The following is a 26,367-nucleotide window of genomic DNA, read 5'->3' on the forward strand; positions in this document are numbered from 1 at the left end:
AATCTGATCTTATAAATTAAATGAGAACTTCTCCATGAAACTACCATTCAATTTAGAAGAAATTAGTGAGGGATTTCTGGGCTTGTTTTCTGTCTCTTTTACAAATGGTAAAATTGATTCACTAAATAAGAAATATACAGAATGTTTAAAATAGGCAGAAAAAGTTGTATCTTGCCAGGACACTATATGTACATTCTTTTTCTAGGTGGAGGGAAAACGTTTTAGTTTTTCATCTGCTTAGATAGCAAAAATTACTCTTGCAGGTATGCATTATTCTCTTAAAGAGTATATTGTGCAAAGCTAGTCCGACTCTGCTCAAATTTTTCTGGCACTTGGATTTAATGACAGGAAACCAAAAGCATTTTTGCCAGCACAATAAAAGGATTGTCTTTCTCCAGATGACCAAGGAGGTCTGTAAACCCTTGCTTACAGTGCCTAATATATACTTGTCAGGATATAGACTGGGCATAATGCTTCTACACTTGATAAGAAAATGAATTCCATACTTCTATTCACCAAACATTTTGCTCTCTGTACTCGCTGAGAGCAAACATTCTTAAGACTGATAAACCTAAATATTTTTGATAATTTATTCAAAAAATAACTAGAAAAATGGTCTTTTATGATATGAATGCAACTGCTGTAAATACTAGATGTAGACACTGCAATTTTACAACACTTGTTTAGGCACACTGGATTTTTCTTGTGGTTTGTTTTACAATTAAGTCTAAGTAAAGATTATGGCTTCCCTTCCTTGGACACATTCTCTCTCTGTCAGGTGTGGCTCGTCCAAATACCAGTATTTTGTTTATCGGGCAAATTAAGATGTGTGCTTGAAATGCGTTTCACACTAAAAATTAGTCTGACTCTTCTGCTTAATTTGTCTGAAAACTACAGAGACTGAGTTATTCAGTATTGTTAAGGGAGATGAATTAAAAAACGTATGTTTTATCCAAGAGTCCAAGAAACATTTGTTTTGCTGCATTTATGTGGGCAGTGATTTTCCTCTCACTATAAAATGAAAGTAGGTGATTTTAAATCCAGAATCATTTTCCTTATTATAGCAATGAAGAATGCCTAATAGGAAGCATCAGGTTGCATCTGTAAATTCATTTACTCCTCCGTCCTTTGACTGACATCCTAATCTTGCATTCTCCAATAAAAAACATTGCTTTTGAGATACATAGTATCTCTAGTAATTCAGGAAACATAATCTAAAATACATTTTAAAAATGAAAAACTGAAAGCATACAGTAATGAAATATTTAATTATCGTTAGAAAGCTAGGTTTAATAACAGCCTTAAAAACTCTAGTGAGCTTCAAATTCTTACAATCCCCTGGTCTCTTCAGGAGCTTCCCCACTTTTGCACATAAAAACCCCAAGTGCTGTTTCACAGACACTTGTTTCTTCTGTAGTTCACCAATCAAAGGAAAGACTTCTTCATCCCCTCCGTTGTGACAGCCTCTGAGTCCAGGCGGTCTCATTTTATAGCATTTTAGAAAAGGCAGTTTCAAATACAGGTCTGACTCCAAGCCTAGTCTTCCTTGCCTACCATGTTTCTGTCCCTGGTTCATCAAGGAAAGATGTAACTGTGTTTGGTAAGGATATAAGACAGGAAGGATTATTAAATCAGTTAGGATGTAAATGTCATTGGCGTAGAACCCTTGATGTTAGCACAGTGATGGATAAATAAGTTCTTGTATGTTAATAGCCAGACTTCTGCTTTCAAGAAGGTAAGCTGTGCCTTAGGTTTTCTTATATACACTGTGGCAGGTGTGACATCTTAATAAAGCCTGGAAAGAAAAGGTACTGACTCCATAAACGATTTGTTTATCACAGTGAAACCTTCTTCGTTTTACCCTATTAATGCGGGATGTGGGGTCATTTCCCCTAGTGTTTATTATGACCATGTAATTTCTCAGAAAAAAAAAATTTACCAAAATATTCCTTTATGTGTTATCATTTTTAAGCCATTTTTAGCCTCTCAGTTTTTGTACTATTCCTGTGGCCATCAAATTAAATTAATTCAAACTCCTGTTATCCCACTAAGCAAAGTCTGTGCTAACTCAAGTTTTAAACTGCATTTATTACCCGCCTCCATCCAACAGCCTATCTTTTATTTTTCAGTCTCTTAGCAAGACCACCTCATTCCCACCCCCCGGCCCCAATTTGTTTTGTGTTGCTTTTGGAGGTAGTTGAAGTAGTAAAGCTAGTTCATCAACATTATTACAGATTTATGGTTCCAAAGCAAGTGGAGCAGCTTTGCATGTTTTCAGGTTGAACAAGTGGGTCTCTGGCCCAAGACAGCAGCACTGTGATCCAGGCACTGTGTCCAATCAAAGACTGAGCCCTTCATGTTGCTTGGATGTTCACTTTTTAACAGGCTCTGTTGGCAATCCTTGGTGGGGAAATTATATATAGCAGAGCCACTGATACTGCATTAGAAATGGTGGGCAGTTTCTGAGGGACGCCTTCACAGCAGCAGATTCTGCGTGAACACAGTCCTCACAGAATTAGCAGGTTGTGGCAAACAGACACACCAACTTTAGGCATTCTGATGAGAGCTGAACCCCAGTTCTGCCAGTTACCTGAGTGGTGCTTCATAGGTATAGTATCCTCCCAGGAATTGCAGGGTCCTTATTTCTCAAGTAGAGCTGTTCATTCCTACTCAAAATGATATTTTAATACTTAAATTAAATGAGATTATTCAGCACACGAAAGAGGTTTGGTAAAAATTAATCTTGGGAAAGCTGCATGGAAATGCCCATTTGCTGTATCTGGAGTGTTAATTCCAATTCTGATTCTAGCTTCCTGATAATGTGCACCCTGAGAGGTAGTAGGTAATGGCTCAAGTACTTGAACTCCCACTCAAATGGGAAATCCAGAGTGAGTTCTGGGCTCCTAGCTTCAACCTGGCTCAGCCCCAGCTATTGTAGGCATTTGGAAAGTGAATCAGTTGATGAAAGATTCTCTCTCTCTCTCTCTCTCTCTCTCTCTCTCTCTCTCTCTCTCTCCCCTCTCTCTTCCTTTTGCCCCGCTCTCTCCCTCACTCCCTCTCTCACTTTCTTTCTCCCTCTTTTCCTCTCTCTCCCTTTTTCTTCCTCCCCCTATTCTATTAGTATTATGAATTTGGATGCTACCATTATGCCATTACCATCATTTGACATTAATTATTCTTTACCAATGCATCATCCTTACATAAAGGTCTTATTAACCAGTCTGAGAACGGACAGATTGTAATGGCTAATATTCTATGAATGAATTAGTTCATAACTATTTTTATGAGCTGCCACGTATCATATAGATTGGCATACCTGATTGGATGTTATTATTAGCCATTAATCCCAGGCATGTGTTATTGACAAGCATTCAAAGCACTCAGACAACTGAATGAACTTGAAAGTCCCTCTTACCTCATTGTTTCTAAAGATGGTCACTGTCCTCTGCCTTTCTACTCTCCCACTCCTCACGCACACACTACTAATTAGTAGAAATTGTGAACAGTCTGAAAAGTTGGGCTGAGTCAGGTGTGTATTACTGTACTAACAGTGAAGTTCTGTGGCGTATGAAGGATGTTATGTGTCTTTCATGATAGTGTTTGGAAAGTGGTATCTCCTTCCTCTTGGGCTTTCTCTCCATTATCAGTTTATAATGGAACACAAGCTGGGAGGTAGCTATATTTGTTCTGCACAATTGGTGTGCGCTTCCCTCTGAGCCATGAATTCTAGTTTGTTTGGTTTTTTTGTGGTGTTTGTTTGTTTGTTTGTTTTTGCGGTTCAGTGGCCAAAAAAAAAGATAAAAACCCTGCACTTTCAGATTTTGACATGTCAGGGCAATCTTGGGAAGGATTTATCTACCCCTCAAATTACACCGACATGCCACATTGTACAGACATGGTTAAACATATACAAGCATGAAGTAACACAGCTTTATGTACTTATGTAAGTAATTATTGAAAAATTTGGAAAATGCTCATTTTCTAAAGCATATTATATAATCATTATCTCTGCTCTCACATTAACTAACCTAAAACATCAACTAATCAAAGCTAAAACTCTTATTTTTCTGTGTAGATCATTTTTATTCCTTTTGAACATTATCCCACTGATCTTTCATTTTCCCAGTGGATGTGTCTTTGCACCCAAAGCAAACCTAAGAGAGAATTTATTACTGGTTTGGTATCAAAAATTTTTTTCAGTGTAACATTTGTTGTTGGACATATAGAGAGACACTCCTGATTGTTGAGAGTCCACCTGTCTCTGCAACACCACATGATTAAACGGAGACTTGAGTTTCCAAGTGTCAGTGGGTAGGGGACTCCCTCATAGGTACATTTTTATTTCCCACACTGTAATGTTTAGCAGGTAAGGACAAGAACGGAGAGTCATTCATAATGGACTGAATTTCTCATTGCCTAAAAAATCAAAACTATAATTATTTGGGGGCCATCCATGTTCTGTGTGTCAGTTCAGCATCATTGGCATGCACCTGTTGACCGCATGGCACATAAGCAAACACAGCTTCCCCTGCATTCTGGGCAGGCGTAACCTAAGACTCAGATGAGCCTGGAGAGGTGTGCCTTCGTGTGATGCTGAAACGCTTTACTTTGCAGAATAGCCTTTTTGTGCTTCACTACCAGAGGTGGCTGCTTGTGCTGTTTGGTGCTGTAAGTCTCTGTAGGATGTGTTCTTCGTGTATTTATTTTACTTTAGACTTTTCCAGCTACCATTGGGAACAAATCCCTTTGTTTGTACCCAATTGGTATTCACAGTATTTGGGCTACCTTTTGGCTTAGTGCTCAGTAGACACCAGAATCTTCTAGAAAAGGGAGACAAACAGGTTTTTTAAAAGAAGATGGATAAAATTCCAGCTAACACAATCAATTCTTGATGAAAAATGGAAGACCATTCTTTAAAATATGAATGTCAAGAAAAAGATGAAGCTTAGTAAAAAGCTTGGGTGAGACTATAAACTTTACTGTAGCGAGCTGTAGAATATTATGATCATTTTTTTATGTTCTGAAGCAAGATTAAAGAGGACGAGGAGGTCCACATATCTTCCCACAGTTCACTGAGACACAGCCCAGAGTTCGTGATCTTGTCTGTACAGTCTTCATAGATAGTGACAAGTGGAATGACAAGTCTGTGACAAATACAGGCTTATCCATGAACTTCTATAAATACGAGTTTGTCCAAAACATTTTATTTTGTTGTGGATTGATAGGAAATTTGCAGTCACATTTAGAATGTATTGGTTTTCATCCTTGAATACAGTTTGCTGCTGCCTACAAGTATTGCCTTCCAAAGTGAAGAGAATGAAAGCACCAGCACAAACAAAACACAAAACACCAGGAAGCGCCTCAGCTAGGGCCACCAGCACTGTGAGGCTGTAGACTTGGCTGGTTCGCTTGAAGTCTAGTTTTTCTTTAAGGGACTTCTCCATGAGTATTTTATTATGGTATTGTTAGAAAAGTAGGTTCACCCTTTCTATCATAGGTGAAGCAACTTTTCACTTCAAATTGCTTATCATCTATTTCCTCTTTCAAACATATTGAAATAGTGCACTTAAGGTAGAAGGATCTTGCAGTTTGAAGACATTTTTAAAAAGATTTACTATTTAATATGTGTTCCCTACTAATCTAGTAAAGGCCTCAAAGTGGCTTATTGGTATTTCCCAGGCTTCAGCTTCACTGCATATTATATATGCTATTACTTACCCAACATTTTCTTTCAATTAATAAGATACTGTATGTGAAAATTTAGGTATATTATTTATATTTTTTTAATAAGAATGTCTGTGAAGATGTAACTATTCTTTCAAATGTTTTAACATTCAGCATCTTCCACCAAAGATAATTTCACTTCCACTAGTGGCACTTTGGAAAGCTGACCACTTTGGTGTCTAGAGACAGCCTTCATGTTCATTGCTTTCTTAGGTCCTGCCAGTGACCCGTAATGATGTGAATAATTATCCCCATTACAGATGAGAGAACAGAAACTCAGTTAAGTGGCATTCCTCAGGACTCAAATCACAGGCAGCTTGACTAGCTTCAGCTCTGTCCTCTAACTCTGGGCTTGGTGCTCTCTGCATAATACAATTCCCCCAACAACAGGGCCTTGTAGAAATGGAATGGGGAAGTGAAACATGAAAAGGGGAACTTGAAGGCATTCAGCTTTTCTGTTATGAAAGCTGTGATGTGGCTTTTGCTCCATCCTTTGACCTTTAGGTGACAGCCTTGCCTCAGCACTAAATAGCAGCAAAGAATGCACAAAGGGAGGTGTCATCACGATTAAAGCTTGCTGGGAATTGTGACATCCTCTGCAGTTAACTGGCTCCGTGCGAGAGTCATCTAGCATCCCTGATCCAGGACTTTCACATATATGCTCACTTTAGAGGGGATGGTTTGGCTGTGCAAGCTCTGTGTTTGTCATAGACTTTAAGTTACATCTGATATACGCTACAAATCATGGTGTGGACTCCATGTAAAAATTAAATTACCAAATATTTAGTATGTACCCTGTGGGCAAAATAAGCAAACAAGAGACTTGGCATTCTTTGGGATAATGATGAATCCTCCAGCATATAACAGAATCTGTTATGTTTCTAACCTCATTAATCAGACTAGGTGACTGCTAATGTCGAAAAATCTTGCAGCTAGAGAATCTGAAAAGGTTTTTTATTAGAAGAATTTTAAAAGTTAAAAAAACTAAATATATGTATGTATCTTTATTAGAGGCATATTTGAAGTATCAATGCACAGAATTTTTAGACATCTTTTTATAATTCTTAAATAGAACATGTGTAAAAAATATATACCATGATGGCTGGACTGATCAGCATCATCAGTGTTAGGATGAGACCAACTGGGCAAATTATGAGTAAAGATAAATTTATCTATCAGTTTCTCACAAAAATAGTAACTAAATAATTTCTGGAATAACTAGCTTGTGAATATGCAATAATCCAAGATTATAATTATGAAAGTATTACATATCTTAAACTACTTGTTGTTTTGGTGTAAATTTCTTTACAAGACTTGTTTAACCTTTTTATTGTTAAATTTATGTACTTTTTGATTTACATATTAGCTAAGTAATTTACGAGGGAATCTTTTTAAATCAACTAACAATTTCTGTTTGTCTAGAAACTTTGTTTTGCATTTCATAATATCATTTGGGGAGTTATCTTTAAAGAATTGCCTGAATATTGTTCAGTATATGAATATTTTCTCAACACACACTATCATACATATTTTACTGTGAAGTGTGAAAATTCTGAAACAAAAGAAGTGTTTCCCTCTGGGTAGGTGTAATGTTCTTACGCTAGAAGTGCACAGTGGTATGTGTCCTATTTACAGTTATTTTCAGAAAGCAGCATCATTACTTTCTCTTTCAAGGTCATTGAATATTTCCTAAAGAACACATTTTATTATGAAAGTACCTTAAAACCTTAAGGAAGATTTAAATGAATAAAGCATAGTAGAGAATTAGTTTGGAAAAGACAATCACTAGGGAATTATCTGAGCATTAAAATTTTGAAGATAAATTTGTGTTAGTTATCATGTAAATGCTCTTTAAAAATGGACCTTAATTTTAAAAGTGTTTGGCCCAATTTTTAATGTGTGCCTATGCATATTTGATATGTGTATGTGATTATAAATCTTATGTATATAAAATGTGCAGTTCAATATATGGCAGAACAGATGTAGTGGAGAGAGGTTAAGCCTTTTGGAGTCAAAGCTGAGCTTCAGGTTTTTTTTTAAACAATTTATGTATTTATATGAAAGGAAGAATGACAGGGACGAAGATCTTCCATTTGCTGGTTCACTCCCTAAATGACTGTGACAGCCATTATTTTTTCAAGCTGAAGCCATGACCTCCATTCTGGTCTCTGACGTGGATGGCAGTGTCCGAACACTTGAATTGTCTTCCTCTGCCTCCCCCCTGAATATTAGCAGGAAGCTGGGTTGGAAATGGAGCATCCAGGATGGGAGCTTCCACTCTAACACATGATGCTGATGTGGCAAGCAGCAGTTTTCTCCACTGCACCGCAACACCAGCCCTAAGAGTTTGCATTTCTTTTTTTTCTTCCTTTCTTTCTTCCTTTCTTTTTTTCTTTCTTTCTTTCTTTTTTCTTCCTTTCTTTCTTTTTCTTTCTTTCTTCCCTTCCTTCCTTCCTTCCTTCATTCCTTTCTTCCTTCTTGATTTAGTATTTTTTTCATGATATGGTTCCATAGGCATAGGGATTCCTCTATCCACCCTCCCCTTCCCCCAATACCATTTACCCCCATATTATTACAATAACATAATCTTTCAGCAACAGTCAAAAGTCCAACATTTTGATATTTAAGTGTATCATGTCATTGTAGATATAGACAATGGTACATGTTATTCTATTGTCATGGTGTATTTAACAGGTTCATTGGGAGTCCTCTTTTTATTCTGGAGTACAGATGCATACTGCAGTGTACCTTCACTTCCCAGTATGCTAGTCTCTATTCTACAGTTTATCTGTAAGAATATATGTATATACATGTTTACCTATATATCTATTTGTTTTGTATTTTGCTTGAACGTTGCCCTATAGCAGAGAGAACATATGATATTTGTCTTTTTTTTTTTTTGATTGGTTTACTTCATTGAGCATAAGTGTCTCTAGTTGAAATAATTCTATTGCAAATAGTAGAATTTCATTCTTTTTCAATGTTGAGTAATAATCCATTAAGTGGATATCCCACAGTTTCTGTACCAGTACCAGACTGTTTTGATGACCACTGCCTTGTAATATGTCTTAAGGTCTGGAATTGTGATTCTTCCGGCCTTATTTTTATACTTCAGGTTGCTTTGGTCATTTGCAGCCTCTTGGGTTTCCAGATGAATTTTTGTATCATCTTTTCTATTTCTTTGGAATTTTTATTGAGGTCACAGTGAATATGTGTATTACTTTTAAGTAATATGGGCATTTAGATGATGATGTTTAGAGGATGACGATGTTGATTCTACCAACCCAGGAATATGGTGAATTTCTTCATTTTTTAATGCCTTCTCCTGTTTCTTTATTGAACGTTTTACAATCTTCCTCATAGAGATCTTCTACATCTTTGGCTAGTTTTATACCAAGATATCTAAGATTCTCCTCCACTATTTTAAAGGGGACTGTACTTACAAGTTCTTTCCAGGCAATGGACTTATGTATACTAGGGCCATTGACTTACTGCCAAATTCTTCTATGGATTCCAATAGTCTTTTTATTGAGTCTTTTGGTCCTCCTGTTTAGAGAATCATGTCATTTGTGAACAGTCATAATTTTAGTTCCTCATTTCTAATTTGAATTCTATAATTTCTTTCTCTTGCCTAATAGCTCTAGCAAGAACTTCCAATACTATGTTGAATAGCAGTGGTGAAACTGCACATCTTTGTCTAGTTCCATATCTAAGTAGAAAAGCTTCCAATCTTTGCCTGTTCAGTAACATGGGAACTGAACAGGGTCTTTTATGTATTGCAATGATTCTGGTGTAGAATGTTCCTTCTATGCCTGTCTTGCTTAGGGTTTTTAGCATGAAGTAGTGTTGGATTTTATCAAATGCATTCTCTGCATCTATTCAGATGATCATATGGTTTTTATTCTTCAGTCTGCTGATATGGTGAATCACATTTATTGATTTGTATATGTTAAACCATCACTGTATGCCAGGGATAAATCCCACCTGATCTGGGTCAGTGATCTGTGTGATGTATTGTTGAATCCTGTTGGCTTTTGCATCTACGTTTATCAGAGATATTGGTCTGTAGTTCTCTTTCTCTGTTGTGTCTCTGGCTCTGGTATTAAGATGATGTTGACTTCATAGAGTTTCAGATTGCCTCCCCTTCATATTGTTTCAAATAGCTTATGGAGGATTGGGTAAGTTTTTCTTGAAGCATTTGGTAGAATTCACCAGTGAAGCAGTGCAATCCAGGGCTTTTCTTGGTTGGGAGGGATTTAGTTACTGAATCAATATATGGTTCGACTTGACTGATGCCATTCAGTGCCAGTTCTCTGTTTCCCATCACTCGTGCCACTCTCTCCAATGAGTTTCAGACACAGGCGCCTGAGCAATGTTTTTGCTACAGCCTCCACAGTCCCAGCTCCTGGGCTGCCACTCTCTGTCCCCCTGTGATCCCATGTAATGACCACACTGTTGTCTGCCCAGCCTTGTCTCCGACACCTTGTTTCAGCACTACCGGGATTAAGGGGACATCAGCTGTGACTTTAGCCTAAGGCCCATCAGTGGTACCAGTTTTTCAATTTTCTTTCTTTCTTTCTTCTTGGGCAACTAAGACCTCTTTGGGCTGGAACCCATGGGATACCAAGTCGATATTCTTTTCCTGATGGGACCTGTGCAATGCGTTGAGCTGTAAGTGAGTTCTCTCATGGCTGAGTGCATGCACAGCTCACTGTTGTTCCTCCACCTCCATCCCTAGAGCCTTTGCCGCAGAAGTCAAAAGGTGGTCTGGTGCGATAGCCTAGTGGTTAAATTCTTGCCTTGCATCTGCCACAATCTCATATGGGTACCAGTTCATGTCCCAGCTGCTTCACTTCCCATCCAGCTCCCTGATTGTGACCCAGGAAAGCAATAGAGGATGACCTAGAGCCTTGGGATCCTGCACCTGTGTGGGAGATCCAGAAGAAGCTCCTGGGTCCTGGCTTCAGATTGACTCAGCACTGGCCATTGTGGCCATTTGGAAAGTGAACCAGAAGATGGCAGATCTTTTTCTCTGTATACTGTCTTTCCAGTAAAAGATATAAAATACATGATTTTTAAAGTCAAAATGGCATTTAATGTGGCCATCTGATCTTGGCCATGAACACCACCCCCCCGTTTTTACATCCTACCGCTAGGGCTCTGACCTTCTGCTTCTGCATATAATCAGATAGAAATTCTGCAGGACCCACAGTTCTATGGCTGAATTCACCTCCTGCATTCCTAGTGAATTCCGCTGTCCACCTGGCTGCCAGTGGAGCTCTGGCCACCGCTGGGATGTCTGTTCACTGGAGCACCACTGTGCCTTCTCTGCTGCTTCCCTGTGCCTGCAGGTCTCCAGGTGTCCCTCTGCTGTCAGCCAGTCTCTCCTATTTTCTGGAATTGCAGCCTCTCTGCTTCTTTTTGGCTAATCCTTCATTCGTTTTGACATGTCCTCACCCTATTCTGCCATCTTGCATTCATTGAGCTTCATTTCTGACCGTGTTCCTCAAACTCAGTAACATCTGTAAAATAATAAAATCAGGGCTTAGTTTGCCATTTAATATAGTTTAAAACAAATAAAAGTGTATTAATCGATAAAACATAATAAATGCATAGGAAATGCTTTTGCTGCCACATTATTTCTTATTTACTTTGAAATAAACACTGAGGATAAAATAGTTTTCTCTAACCTATTTTCAGTGTGGTGATTATATCAGAAAAATTAGTATTTTTATCTTCTTAGATACTTATCATTTCTTTGTGTTAAGAATCTCTGAATTCTTCTTTCCTAGTTCTTTTTAAGATACACAGTAGATTCTTGTGAACTGTAGTCCTTCTGGGCTGTAGAACATTAGAAATTATTCCTCCTGTGTAAGTGTATTTGACACCTGTTGTGTCCCCTCCTTCTGCCCCCCCTACTTCTGATGACCACAGTTCTAATTGCTACTTCCACGAAACTGACGGTTTGTCATTTTGTGCCTATTATTTCACTTACTGTCATAATTTCCAGGTGGATCCATGTTACCACAATGGCAGGATTTTTTCCTTTTAATGACTGAATAATATTTCATGTGTGTATCTACCACATTTTCTTTATCCATTTTTCCATTATTGGAGATCTTAGTTCCATATATTGGCAGTTTATATATATATATATATCATTTCCTTTTGATATAAATCCAGAAGTGGGATATCTGGTTTGTATGGGAATTCTATTTTTAGTTTTTTGAGACACTTTTATGCTATTCTCCATAATGGCTTTACTAATTTATACTCCTCCCACCCACCAGGGTAACTTAGCTTTTTAAATTCAGGATACCACTGGGAGAAGTTGTCCCTGATGTGCCATACTTTGTTTCCATGTGAATCTGTGTTCTGGCACCTGAAGCTGAGGCATCCTGAGATCTCTCACTGTTGTTAGATCATTTGTGTCTAACCAGCCCTTATATGAAAAGAGAGTTTCCTTCCTATTACCAAGAGGATGCTTTAAATGCACGTGGAATTAATTATTGATTACATACATGTAATATGCAAAATGTTCTTATAGTCTATCATGTAAGTGAACACAAGATGGAATTTCATTTCCAACATAAAATATGAAAATATTTTAAGACACCTTTTTTTCCAACAGTACATGGATACAGTCTACTTGCTTAGGCCTTCCTGGTCATCACAGTAGGGGCACTTTTCCTTATGTAGCATACCGTTGCAACACAGTTGTTTCATGCTCTGGCACACAGTGGAACAGGTGTCTCCATTGAATGTGTGTTTAAGGTAGCTGGATTCTTTTAGACAAAATATAATGAAGTGAAAAGGAAAGCACTTCTGTTTGCCTGTTTTCTCACTGAATAATTAGAAATGCTTGTTTTTAGATTTCATAATGGAACCCATCACAGTATGTTCAGGATTTTAAGCAATCCTAAATGTCATACAAATCAGTCATGAAGATTCGAAGACAAGATTAGTAAGTTTTTTTGCTCATTTAATGTGCATTTTCTTATCCATGAGGCATTTAGCCAATCTCTGAATTTTCATATAAAAGTGATTTAGGGGAACATTGAGTAAATTTTTTTATAGAAGTGGCTTTGAAACTGGAACAAGGGACAAACTGGGGACAACTGGGGTACTTGTTTTGAGTACTCTGTGTTTCCATGGCCAGCAACACTGGGCTCACTTAGGCTGGTTTGTTTACGTTTTGATGACAATAGCAGTGGCTTTTTTAGAGGTGTTTGTATTTACATGTCACATGCAAATTTTCCTGCTGACCTTTTTTGAAGCGCATGGCTTCCAGAACTGAGGTAGACATCATGGAGAGTGTTTACACAGGTCCGCTCAGCCGCTCACACAAACAAGCTCAAATATCCAAACTCCGTGCAGGTGACGGGCTGGCAGTCATAACACAGGACAGGAGATTGGACCTGGAGGTGAAGCCACCCCTCTGCCCATGTCAGTGTGGCCGTGCGTGGCCAGTTGCCACGCTTGTCTTGTGGCCTGCACAGAGCCCAAGGCACACTAGGTAATAACCGTTGCTCTAGAGTAGGCTGTGTTCGGCGGGGACTCGTAGCATTTGGATGTCCAAGCAATTCTAGTGGAAAGGTAGGTGTGATTGTTTTGAAAAGGGAATAACTGAGACTTTGCAGGACTTTCAAGTGCTTTACTCATTCTCAGAAGTGAGACGGTGGGGTTTTAATTCTGCTAGCTCCAAATGCCCCCTCCTTCACTAACCAGAGCTCTTGTCTTCCTCAGAGGTGGTGCGCATGCGCAGTGGTCGGCCGTCAGACGTGGAGAGCGAGCCGGGAACTCTGATTTCTATGAATCTGACTATTGAAGCTTATTCAAATTCCAGGTTTTGTTCCCAGCATTCTTTTTAAAATGTCAACAATTTCCAAGCCAAACGGTCTTTCCTTCCCACGGGTATTGCTGCCACATGGAACCGTGGAAGCCACCGCCTGTCTCGAGCCAGGAGAGCATCTGACAGGGTGGGGAAGATCCAGGCAGCCCTCCCCCAACACAGCTCCTGCCTGTTGAGCAGGCAAGTGAAAACCATGCCTGGTAATTGCAGGTCTGGGTAATGTGGTTTGGTCTTCATACCTTCACTCAGGTGGAGCCCGAGAAGTTGAAGACACTAACAGAAGGTTTGGAAGCCTACAGCCGAGCCCGGAAAAGAAACAGAAAGTAAGCACTTCTCCCCTCCCACTTTCCTTTTCAAGGTTGTAGATTTACTGGTTTTCCTTAAAAGGAACCCTGAAGCCTCATTGATTTTGTCCACATTGTAGCCTGCCCTGGTACAGTTTAACAGTTGTCACCAAAAAGGACAACTATGAAAGCCAAATTAGCCACTATGGAAAATATTTTTTGTTCTTAATTAGATTATGCTTACATTCAGTGGGTATTTGCTTCTTCAACAGCTTCTTCTACAGTCTTACCCTCTCTATCCCTCTCATTCAGTGAGAAAGAAAATATGATTAATATTTTCTACATTCAGCAGTTAACTAGGCTCTAGAAATGTGATGAATCTATCCATTTGCAATTCAGATACTTTGGAAGGAAAATACACGCAGTTGTACACATGTAAATAATTTTGGCTGATTTACTATTAGTCAAAGTGATGCTAACTAATGACTTTTTGTTGCAGCAGGCACATAGATTTTAAAAATGGGTTCTCTTTGGAGTTATAACAGTAAGTTGAACTTTGGGCAATTACTATTCATGAGTTTGTAAAATTTTCTCTGTAAACGTAGTGTAGATAAGCAGACACTATTAGAAACAGTTTTAGCTGTAATAAAATCTAGCTTCATATATCATAAGTATTATTTCCTATTAGAAAACTACAAATATGCTTCTGTAAATATACAGTTATTGAAACTATTTCATTCATAGTTCAGTGGCTACCTCCATATGATTAAACAATCAAAATTTACATTGACTTTTATTCATTTGTAAAATTATCCTCACATTATCCCCTGCCAACATCCACACCTAGCCTTAGTGCTTTTGTGTCTAATAATCTTTTTTTTCTAATAATCTTTTTTTAAAAATAACACTTTAACTTATGTCTGCGCACCAAGATTTATAATATAGAAACCAGAATGGCTAACAGCAGGTCTTACATAAAGAGCTTATGCTAAAGGACTCCTTTTTTTCTTATGGTGTTTTCACCCTAAGTGTTAGAGGGCACCAGATCTTGGAGAGACTCTCTTCACACTAATAAAATATCTCATGACAAGATAAGTTACACGAAGAGCAACTCTCTTGTCCTCGTGACCTGTGGTGAGGGCCCGGTGAGTTACCACACACCTCGAACACGGAGCACAGTACTCCGGGTCCCCTCCACTCCGACTGAAGTGATGCTTCCTTTGCAGGGGTTACTTGTAGGGTAAGGCGAGAAGGCCAGTGAGTTAACAGAAAGTATAAAGAAAAGGAGAAACATTTGGGCCAGCACTGTGGTGTAGCAAGAAAGCCACGGTCTGTATCACCACATCCTATTTGGGCACCAGAAGTCCAGGCAACTTAACTTCTGGTAGGCCCGGGAAAGCAGTGGAAGCAGGCCCAAGTGCTTGGGCTTCTGTGCCTACCTGAGAGGCCTGGAAAAATCTCCAGGCTTCTGGCTTCAGCCTGGCATGGCTATTTGGGGAATGAACCAGTGGTTGGAAGACTTCTTTCTCTGTCCCTCTCTCTCTCTCTTTTTAACTCTGCCTTTCAAATAAATAAATGAATCTTAAGGAAGGATGTTAGAAATTACCTGCATCACAGATCCGCAGTGAGCTTGTTGCTATAGAACATTCAACAGCATTCTTTTTTATGTAAAAGATCTCTAGAGTGTTTTTTCTGGCAAAGTATTCCAATCTCTCAGATTTTGTGCAGAATAGCATTGATAATACTGAAATGAAATTACTCCTATAAGTAATTAAACCCACTGCCATGAAATGGATTCCAATCCCCTCCCTTGTGTTTATTGCTTGGCAGTTTTTGAATGGTAGTGAGTAGCAAACTACAATTTAAAAATTCTTCCTTTGAAGGTAGATCACTATTCTTGGTGACATAATAGGACTGCTCCCTAAAGGTATTCTCTTTTACAGTACAAATTGAAGAGGCAAAAGAAGCAGGCAGCAAGAAGTAGCGACAACAGCTTTGTGTGTGGTAGTGTCTGAGTCGACTGACCTGCCTCAGAGGTGTCCACTAGAATGCCTCTATTTTGTGCATATAATGTCAAGCCCATTATTTTATTCTCCCAACCAGTCGCACAAGATGTGCCAGCGTTACTGAACCCATTTACAAATGAAAATGCTCAGACCCAAGGAGCCTCAGTGATCAGCTGAAATTAACGTGACTGGTAAAGGATTTGTCGAATCTGAGCTTTTTATTATTGTTATTATTATTATTCCCAGTTTAAGGAAGGTGATTTGACAAAATAAAGATGTGTGTCAGGCATAGGATGCAGTCCTGGAGCTCACTGTTTAGAGAAAGTGACCCACAAATAAGTGTGTAAAATGTGAAATGACAGCAAAGGAAGGGAGCTCTAGCAAGTTCATGGGGAAAATGGAATTAATGTATGTTCACCTTGGTGAAACGAAAATTGAAATCTGTGCATAATTTTTTCATAATACATGTTTCCCTTGAGCTTTGTGAAGACCCCTTGTATACAGACTTCTGTATTTGTGGTCTTGGAGAAAAGGTACTGAACCCAGGAAAAGCAGAGATTTCTAGAGCAAGTGATATCTGAACCAAGCTCCCCACAATGCATAAAACGAGGGGGTAAGGCAGGGTGGAGTTTGGATGACAGCAGTTGGGTTTGAGGGAATTGGGGATATATCTCATATTCACATATGGAGTTACTCATTATCACATATGGAGTTACAAGCAATATGCTCAGAGGCAAAGCAGGAAGATATCCAGAATGGCCTAGAAAAAGCCAATGGGATCCTTTATCCTCCTGAGTGGGGTTTGGTTTGTCACTTTAGATGCTAATATGGTGGAAGTTGAGTTTTAAGGGAGGTCACCCAGAAGACTGCCCGAAGACAGGAAGGATGAGCATTCAAGCCAAGAAGCAGGAACTGAGGAGAGGAGGGACTGCATGTGAGCAGGGATACTTAGACGGCAGAAAGGACAGAACAGAATGTGAAGAGAGCCGACAGTTGAGGGTAACACCCAGGTTTTTATGTCTGACAACTTGGTGGGTGATGGAGACACTGACTGAAGTAGAGGACGAAAGGGAAAACAGTTGAGTGTAGTTTGGAGGACCTGTAGGATAGGGTGGACGTGTTAATCTACAACTGAGAAGAGGCATTCGACAATATAAAAGTGGCTACTGTCACACAGTGATGCTTTATCCAATTCAGAGAACAGTGGGCTAGGAACAACTTAGTGTTTAATAGAATGAAAAAGGTGGAAGGGATGATCAGGAAGGGGAAAGAGAATCAGAGCAAAGGGGATAGGACCTGAGAAGCCAAAGACTGAACTTTTTCAGGATGATAAATTGATCAACAGAAGTCCAGTAAGACAAGAACTGGAAAAGTCTCCAGTGTGTTGAGCAGTGTGGAGTTCAGTGGTAACTCTAGGGAGACCAGTTGGCCAAGTGGAGTGGTAGGGGTACAAAATGGCTATGGATTGAGAAGTGAATAAGAATAAGGAAATAGGGTCCCAGCACGGTAGCCTAGCGACTAAAGTCCTCACCTTGAACACGCCAGGGTCCCATATAAGTGCCGATTCTAATCCAGTTCCCTACTTGTGGCCTGGGAAAGCAGTCGAGGATGGCCCAAGGCCTTGGGACCCTGCACCTGCATGGAAGACCTGGAAGAGGCTCCTGGCTCCTGGCTTCAGATTGGCTCAGCTCCAACTATTGTGATCACTTGGGGAGTGAATCAGCAGACGGAGGGGCTTCCTCTCTGTCTCTCCTCCTCTCTGTGTATCTGACTTTGCAATAAAAATAAATAAGTCTTTAAAAAAGAAGAAGAAAATGGAAGTAACCAGGACCCCTGAACCTATGTGGGAGACCTGGATGAAGTTTCTGACTCCTGGCTTTCATGGAGGCGTTTCCCAACTATTGTGGCCATTTGGAGAATACATTAGCAGATAGAAAATATCCCTCATTCACTCGCTGTCTCTCTGTCTCTCTCTCACACACGATCTGCATTTCAAATAAATGAATACATAAAAAATTTAAGTAAACTTAATATGCTACATAGCACTTCTTGGTTTTAAAGTAAAAATGTCATTTATTATTTTGTCATTTTTGCAGCCTCCAAAAAAAGTACCAGGTCACCAAAGAAATTTGGTGGAAATTAAATTAAAAATTCTGTGGGATTCCAAAGTTCTGTGGAAAATAAATTTAAAGCTAAGTTTCTTTCTCAGGAGCATTAGCAGGGAACTGATCAGAAGTGGCGTAGCTGGGACTCAGACCAACACTCCAAAATGAGATGCCAGAGTTGCAAACTACAGCTTAACCTACTGTGCTACAACACTGATCCCTCAGTATCTTCACTCGGCATAGTTTCCTGTGGATTAGGACCCTGTATTTGAAGTATAGGGTTCCTGCCTTATTTAGACCTTATTGAAATTTCTTCCTTCTGCACAAAGCGAGCCACTTCAATTCTGAGCTGACAGTGTAAGGCAACAGGTTTTTTTTCCCCCTCTTCTTTCTTGTATCATTCACAGGTGTGTACTTGGGTTTTTTTTTAATTAATAAAGATGAGGGTAATGTGTGACAATATAGACAGTGATGATAAGTGGCAATTATCTCCATTAATAATTAGAAATGTGATTATATGAACATTTATGGCTTAATCAAGTAGGTTTTTAGAGTGTCCATTAGTAAAAAATGTTTATTAATAAATGCCAGCGGGGAACGGTAAATACCCGAGGGCACTCTGCAGGGAGGTCCTCGGCCTGCGTGCTGGCTTCTAATTGTTCATTTCATGAACTCACAGGGCTTTCTCCTCCTCTGCCAAGTTCATTCCACCTTGACCCAGCCAGTTGGGGGAAACATCGCCCAGCAGATGCAAGGCTGGGGGTCTCTCTGGCCCTCTTGATTCACAATATAATCAATGGCATACCCACATCTGGATATTTTTTTTCTCAATTCCAAAAGTAGTCATTTCTCCCTTTATTAACTGCTTAGGTTTTTATAGCAGAGCATACTACTAATTTTGTTTAGATTAATGCAAGGACTTTACAAATTAAATATGTGGGTACAGAGTGAGGTTTTAAGAAGCTCAAAAATTCTGTCTTCATTTAGCAAGTAACATTGTTGGCTCTTTTAGATTCTTTGATGGTAGCTTTCCTGCAAGTATCATAGGTAAAGATTTTTATGAACAAAACCTGTTAAAAACAATTTATAGAGAAACACAGTTTCTTCCTTTCAAAATTAGAATTGATTTTACCAATTCTGACTAAATAGGAAATATCACATACAAACAGTTGTTGTAATATCTACTTCGTAAAGTCATTCTAAGGATTAAATGTGATAATGTATTTAAAGACTTAACACAATTCTTGGCATATAGAAATTTTTCAATGAGTAAAACTCTTTTTTTTAAACCTGCAAGCCTGATGGACACACAGACAGATAGATCAAGTTCCCCGTCTGCTGCTTCACCCCCTCAAACACCGGTAATGGCCAGGGTTGCACTGTGGGTCCCCCATGTGGGCAGCAGGGGCCTAATGTCTTGAGCCATCACTACTGTCTCCTAAGGTCACATTAGCAGAAGGCTGGTGTCAGGTGCCAGGATGGGGAGTGGACATCAGGTACCCTGATGCAGGACATGGGCATCTTAATCTCTAGGTTACATGTCTCCTCCAAAGGAGCTCTTTGTTATAAAGATTAAAGGGAAGTGAACCAATGTTCTCTGATGGTTTTCCCATTGCAACATTTCACCCCTTTTTAAGATTCTTAAACCATGATACATGAAATCATATCAAAACCCATAAGACCTTAAAATTAAAACAAATACTGAATAAGTGCCTTTTTAAAATGAATGGTTCTACATCTCAATGCAAAAGAAATATTAGGGATAAATCTGTTGAACGTGTCACATGAAGTGTGACCTGTTGGGCAACTTGGCCTTGTGTGGTATTTCCCTCACTTTCAGCCCACAGCCCCCAAAAGGGGCCCCAGCCCAGCCTCAGGCAAGTGTAAACAGCCCCAGGCATTCTCAGGAGGATGGCCTCACGGGACCTCAGCTAGACTGCTCACTGGGTCTCAGGTAGATGGCTCCATGGCATCTCAGGTAGATAGATGGTCCACAGGGTCTCAGGTAGATGGTCCACGGGTCTCAGGTAGATGTCCCACGGGTCTCACTCGACAGTACGTGCTTAGCAACCCCCTCTCTAGGAAAACAACTCAAACTGACACCACAAGACGACCAGGTTCCCATACAGCTAACAACGGCAGAGAAGTGACAGTCGGCACAGGACGAAGTGAGAAGGAACGGATCCATTCTATCATCCTAAACAGTGCCCAGGGGCAAGTGGGCGATGGAAAGAGAGACGTATGTGCCGATGCCACCTTCTGTGTAGACACAAAAACATTGGAACAAAACTCCCCATGGGTAGAGCCTGTACCATTAAAAGAATTTTTTTAATCTAGAAATTGACGAGGAGCGTGGGAGAGTGTGTGACTAATCGCTGACAAATGGAAAGTCCTGCCTTATTTGCTTAATAAAAAGACATGAACTAGAGAATCCAGCAACAGTTTGTTCAGGGAAGTTGGTGTCTTGGGGGTTTTATTCCGTGTGTTCCTCAAAGGTAAGTTTGTGGAAGTGAATGGGAACGTTACAGCTAGAAGCTCGCATACAGGCTTGCAGAAGGAAGAGAACCGGCACCTCAGTGCCCCTATAATTTGGTTGAAACTAATACACTAATCTTGCCTCTCAAACTGAAATATGTTTTCTACATACTTGTTTTCTAAAACATAGGACCACCCATGCTAGCTTTAGACAAAATTTTTTATTTAGCAAATACATGGAATATTTATAGTGTGCCTACAAATAGTTTTTAGGAGTGGAAAACTCAGATTGTCACAGGTGCAGACAGTCCACGGAACAATGTCCAGTCCTGGCATGTGAGGATAAACCTACTGAAGACTTTCATAAACCAAAAACAAAACTGCATCTCAAAGAATTCCGCTAAAGTTCAAGAATGTTTTTAAACACTGTGCTACCCAAACCAAATGAGACTGTGTTCCAAGTCCTCCCACGACTGCACATTTCCATCTCTGTGTAGCTGCTGGTGGGATTAACTCTTGGAAAGCCACACGAATAGCCTGAAGTGGAAAGTTTCTAGTAAATCTGATGCGTTTCTAGTCATTGTGACAGGATAAAGGAAATGAATCACCTGACTGCTCGTACAACTGGATCATTGTTCCTATGCTTGAAGGAGGAAAACCAAGTGAACAGGCAGGATGCGCAGAGGGTCTACCCATAGAGATGGAGCGTGTGGATTTGTGTGCCTATAGTCCAACAGTGGGGCAAATTTCCAACGGCAGAGGTAGCCAAACCTGGGCCGTGGAAGGCTGGGATGAGAGAAGAGGCTGAGAAGAGCAGGGTACCCTGAAACTGTCACTGTTTGCTCAAATAATTGCATCCTTTTGTTCTCTGGGAAGGGTAACAAGCAGGCTTGGAGCCACAGGTAGAATCCACGAAACCTTTCCAAACCTGCAAAATTCACCAAGCATTCACTCCAGTATCTGGGATGCTCCACAGAGAGCAGAGGGCGCTCCCTAGTGGCCTGAGTCGGCAGTTCAGGCACCCCGCCTTCCGCACACAGCCCAGCCAGCCAGACAAGAAGCAGAGCCCGCCTATCTGGAATAAGGAAAAAAGAGACAATGGCACTGGAGCAAAAAGAGACCCTGGGTCCAAAAGCAGCAGACTGTGGAACAAGCATGTAGAAAGGAACAAATTCCACTCCCACCCCCGTGTGTTCAATTTTTTTGTCACAATAATTATTTGTATTCAGTGGTAGGAATCCCAGAGTGATGTTTTGTCATCTAAATTTTCCAAATGTGAATACAAATTGACTTTCTCTGTTGGAACTGGTACTTTTGTTTTCTGATTAGGGAATTAAATTGAGATTTTTGTTTCTTTAATTTATTAATCTGTTGTGTTGTTTCATTAATTCCAGAAGTGGAAAGCTAAATAACCATTTAGAAGCTGCTATTCATGAGGCCATGAGCGAACTGGACAAAATGTCTGGGACTGTAAGTTAATTTATTTTTCCATTATACCATGTGTCTTTGAAAATAAATTGTATTATACTTTTTGGTAAAGTCTCTTGAATATTGCCAAGCAACTTGCATTAGTAATACTAAATTACTAGGCTGGGGGAGAAAAGACTGATTTCATAAAAGATTGAATGTCATTTAAGAAAAAAATAATCTAGCAGTATTAACTGTTTTCTTGGATTAGTATAACTTTAGTTTTCTCATATAATATTCTTTTAAAATGTGAAGAGTAAAATGTTCAGGCCATGCTTTTCTGCATTTGATTCTGTGAATAGCAGTGGCAATTACTGTGGCCTGCATATTCAGTAATGCAAATTTCACTCTGTCTGTTGAACAAAACAGTGAAATTGAACAGTGGGGTCAGGATTAAGGCACCTCTCATTTTCTTTTTCCTGTTGCCTCAAAAATATTTGGCACAAAATTCTGTTGCTAAATTATTTGACACTAAACGTTCTAGTTTTAGAGAAATAGTGCCTACTTTTTCTTAGCATTTTTATTAAAATATCATAGTATTGAATAGTGAGAAATTTAATCATTAGCCTGTATTTACATATTCACTGATGTAAATATGCAAAATATAATTTCAGTAGTCTCTAAAAAATGAAATTACCTAAGGCAATGAAAAGTGATTTCATTTACACTTCATTTTGTGTTCAGTAAAACAGTGCTGACCTCAAACAACTCATCCAGGGGTTACTGAAAGATAGCATGCCCAGAATGTTGGGATTGGGATGGGGATTATGTAATCCAATCCATCATTTCCCAAATGAATACACTGAAACCTGGGGTGTAATATTTTACCATTAGAATTATCAGAAAGGTCCAAAGTGGAAATCAAGAGCTTGAGCATCTTCTTGGGCCAGGTAACTCTCATCCATGAGTGTGTTGCGTATCAAGGAAGACATTCATTGGAGTCAACCGTTAAATGCCAATAAGGTGTACTGCTCACCAAATCCCAGTCTTGGCGACTCACCACAGCAGAGGCCATTGCTAACCTGAGTCTGGTGCTGACAGGCCCAGAATCTTTCCATAGCCAGTGGCCACCGTTGTTTGCAGCTGTAGAATATTCTGCATGTCCTTAGTCTCTAGCCCAGCAAATGAAAGTGTGTGTCACACTGCTGGCATTAGTTGTAGAACCCCCCTGCACCTGCTTCTAATCTTACCGCTTCTAGCAACTCTCTCACTGACCTGACCCCTCATATGGTCTTCTTAACTAGCGCACCTGCCAAGGAAACTGGAAACTGGGGTTGGCTGTGATCTCACTGATCTCTATCTCAATGTCTCTGCCTCAGGGCCAACAGGCAGCTGAGAGTGGTGAGGATGGGGCCAGCATTTGGGCCTGTCTGCCACCAGGAGTGCAGATCTTTACTGCAGAAGAAATTGGTCTGCTGTTACCAGATCTCCTTTTTCTTCATGAGAAGTTAGAACCCGAGGAAGTCAGATTTCTCATTTTGCAACTAACTTAACAATAATAAAATGCCCTGTGCCTTTCAGACATGTTTGGTCTAAGAGAAACAGTCTTGGATTAAGACTTCTTAGTCAACTCAGTTATAAAAAGTTCTCAGTTATCACTTTTTTACCAGAAACCAGTAGTTGATTTTTTTTTTCTAATTTATACAGAGTGGATTAGAAGAAGCAGTTTGAGAAGCTCGTAAGCATTACTTAAAATTTTCAGCTATTTTTTTTTAAAAAAATTTGTTTTAAAAGCAGAGTTACAGACAGGGAGAGACAGAGAGATACTCCATCTGCTGTCTCACTCCCCCCAATGGTCACAAAAGCGAAAACTGGGCCAGGCCATAGACAGGAGCCAGGCACTTCTTCCAGGTCCGTCTGACGCAGGGACCCAAACGCTTGAGTCATCCTTCCCTGGTTTCCCAAGTGCATTAGCAGGGAACCAGATCAGAAATGGAGCAGCTGAGACTCAAATTGATGACTGTATGCGATGCCAGTGCCACAAGCAGCAGCCCAGCTCACTACACCACAGCGCAAGCCCCCAGCTTTCTTTCTTTAAAGCCTTCTGCACTTGATGGCAAAGCATCGGCCTTTACTCTTGTCTAGGCATTACTTTAAAAACGCGTAATTGAGTCAACTGACAGTGAATCCCAAGAGCTGGTTATGCACGTAACTTTTCCTAACTAATGTAAGAAGGCTGATCCTAGCGGAAATATTTACACCACAGAAACTGGCAAATGCTATGGTGGGCTCGTTTCTAAGTCCTGACCGGCAAGCATATGCTACACCAGTGCCTTGGACCCATCCACCTTGCATGGGTCTTGACATTGCCCACTCCATTACTGGCCACATTGCCATGGAAGGCACCTGCTCCCCTCCTCTCAGAGAGCCCTGCCCAGGGCTGCTGATTCCTACTTTGATATATAAAGTTGGCCCAGAATACACATACATGGATCAGCCAACAGATGGAAGTAGCATTCTGGTTTTCCCACCTGGTTTTTCTGGTACGTGAACATCATCCTCTGGCTGAGCTGCACATGCGCTGGTTCTTACTGTCCCTGACCCTTCTTCATAGTTAGAAAGTAAGAGAGGGACACCGTGAAAAAGGCGACACATGTGCATGTGTCTACCCACTTTTCAAGGCTACTGAATTGATGCTCTAGGGATCGCAGCCTATCGGTGTCTAGGTCTTTGAAGTGACTGTGGGCTCTCCAAAGTCTTAGGGAACATGTTAAATGCCTCAGGATACCAGTGACCAATAGTGGAAGCTTGACTCTGTTCCCTGCCCTGTTGGTTGGGCAGAAATTAGATGATCATTGTGATGTCAACTTCTGTCACATTTTTCTACCTTTTTAATTTGCAGGTTCACCAAATTCCACAGGGAGACAGACAGATGAGACCCCCCAAACCCAAGCGGAGGAAGATCTCCAGATAACAGAGACTAGTCCACTAATGCACAGTGTTGATCGAAGGAACAGGCACAGGTGTATCTGTATATAGTATTGATATGGCCCGTGTTATATCAATATCAAAAACTATGGCAGATAGCAACCACTACCACAGGGTGCTAAAAGAAAAAGTGATACAGATTTTTTTGTTTTTGATCGGGCAGGCTAATGAATGCTGGAAAACCAATCAACAGCCCTGTCTGATGAGAGTGAGACGTGGTCACGAGATTACTAAGAAACTTTTTCTATAATGCTAAAATTGTGATTATGAGAAATAGCCCAGATGTTTCTGGAGAATTTTCGATGTTGTATATAGACAGTACAGAATTTCATGGTGATATCAGAAATGTACATATTGTATAATATTGTCATGTACAAGCGTACCTAATGCACACTTTATCTTTTATTGTACAAAGAAATAGTGTACAAAATTCTTTGGTTTCTATGGAGTACACCTACCAGAGACTACAGTGTAAAGTGATAAATAAAAATACAACCTAAATGCTTTTCTATGATAATGTAAAAAAATGCTGATTTTGTATTTAACAGCAGAGAAAAGGCATGATGATGTAATACTCACATGACGACACACACTGCACATCACTGCGTGTCCGTTTATATCATCTGTTCGAAATGACCCTGATGTGGAGGCACTGGACTCAGTCGTGGGTGTCTGGGAAACTGCAGCCTGCAGATTTCTGGTACAGATCAGAGCTCACAGGTCTAAATGAAGAATGCCGAAGCTGCAACCATTGGTTGCATATTTTTTTTACCTAAGTTTTAAAATGGAATAGGTTTTAATAAAAAAAAATCTGAGATGGAATATTTTACTCAGCCATTTCTGTAGTTGTTTGACAGCCACCTGTGGGACTGGATAGCTCCTCACCCCTGGGAGACAGAGCTGACAGAGGCTTTCTTGCAGATGGTATCTGACAAGGGAATACTTTCCATTCCTATACCAGGAGGCAAAAGCTCCCTCCCCCGCCTTTGAAACCATTATCAGCAGTAAGATGATTCTAGTTCACTTTTTTTCCATAGTGGCAAAAACAAATACAAAACATCAAAGCAAGTTTCAAATCCATTAAACCATGTTACTTAACCCAGAAATGAAGGTGGCTTAACAAAATTACTAGCAACTGTAATTTTTTATCAGTATTATGTAATATATCAGATTTATTTTATTTAAAGAATTATTTATACCATTTACAGATTCTTATATATATATATATTAATGTGGCTGAAATGTGCAGGTTAAATCTATTAACCAAATTATTTATATTCTATTAAGAAAAATGTGAAACACATGTAGAAAGAAAAATACTACAACTATACAACCCTAAAACTGTGAGCCATTGTAAAGTACAAGGTAATTAGTAAGAAATGTAGCACAACATACTATTCCAAGTCTTTTGTTCACAGCTTTGGTGTTGGTCGTGGTGTAACCCTATCTCCTGGACAGTTAGTGAAGTTTCAGGTCTTTAGCCTGACTTCCACCAGCGATTGTCATAAGAAGGGATCCACTGTCCT

General features: G+C 39.8%; 1 protein-coding gene across 3 annotated transcripts in view; it reads left to right on the top strand.

Annotated features, from left to right (window-relative positions):
- MBD5 (methyl-CpG binding domain protein 5) overlaps positions 1 to 25,342 on the top strand; it is a 167,712-nt gene extending 142,370 nt beyond the window's left edge. For all 3 annotated transcript variants that reach the window (XM_058664465.1, XM_058664466.1, XM_058664464.1), the window contains 3 exons: positions 13,826 to 13,899; positions 21,841 to 21,916; positions 24,756 to 25,342. In XM_058664465.1, coding sequence (XP_058520448.1) covers positions 13,826 to 13,899; positions 21,841 to 21,916; positions 24,756 to 24,827 — 222 coding nt within the window. In that variant the 3' untranslated portion in view covers positions 24,828 to 25,342. The remainder of the gene's footprint in view (positions 1 to 13,825; positions 13,900 to 21,840; positions 21,917 to 24,755) is intronic.
- Positions 25,343 to 26,367: the final 1,025 nt, after the last annotated feature.

Source organism: Ochotona princeps, chromosome 5, assembly GCF_030435755.1.
Source record: "Ochotona princeps isolate mOchPri1 chromosome 5, mOchPri1.hap1, whole genome shotgun sequence".
In the NCBI taxonomy this organism is placed as follows: Eukaryota; Metazoa; Chordata; class Mammalia; order Lagomorpha; family Ochotonidae; genus Ochotona; species Ochotona princeps.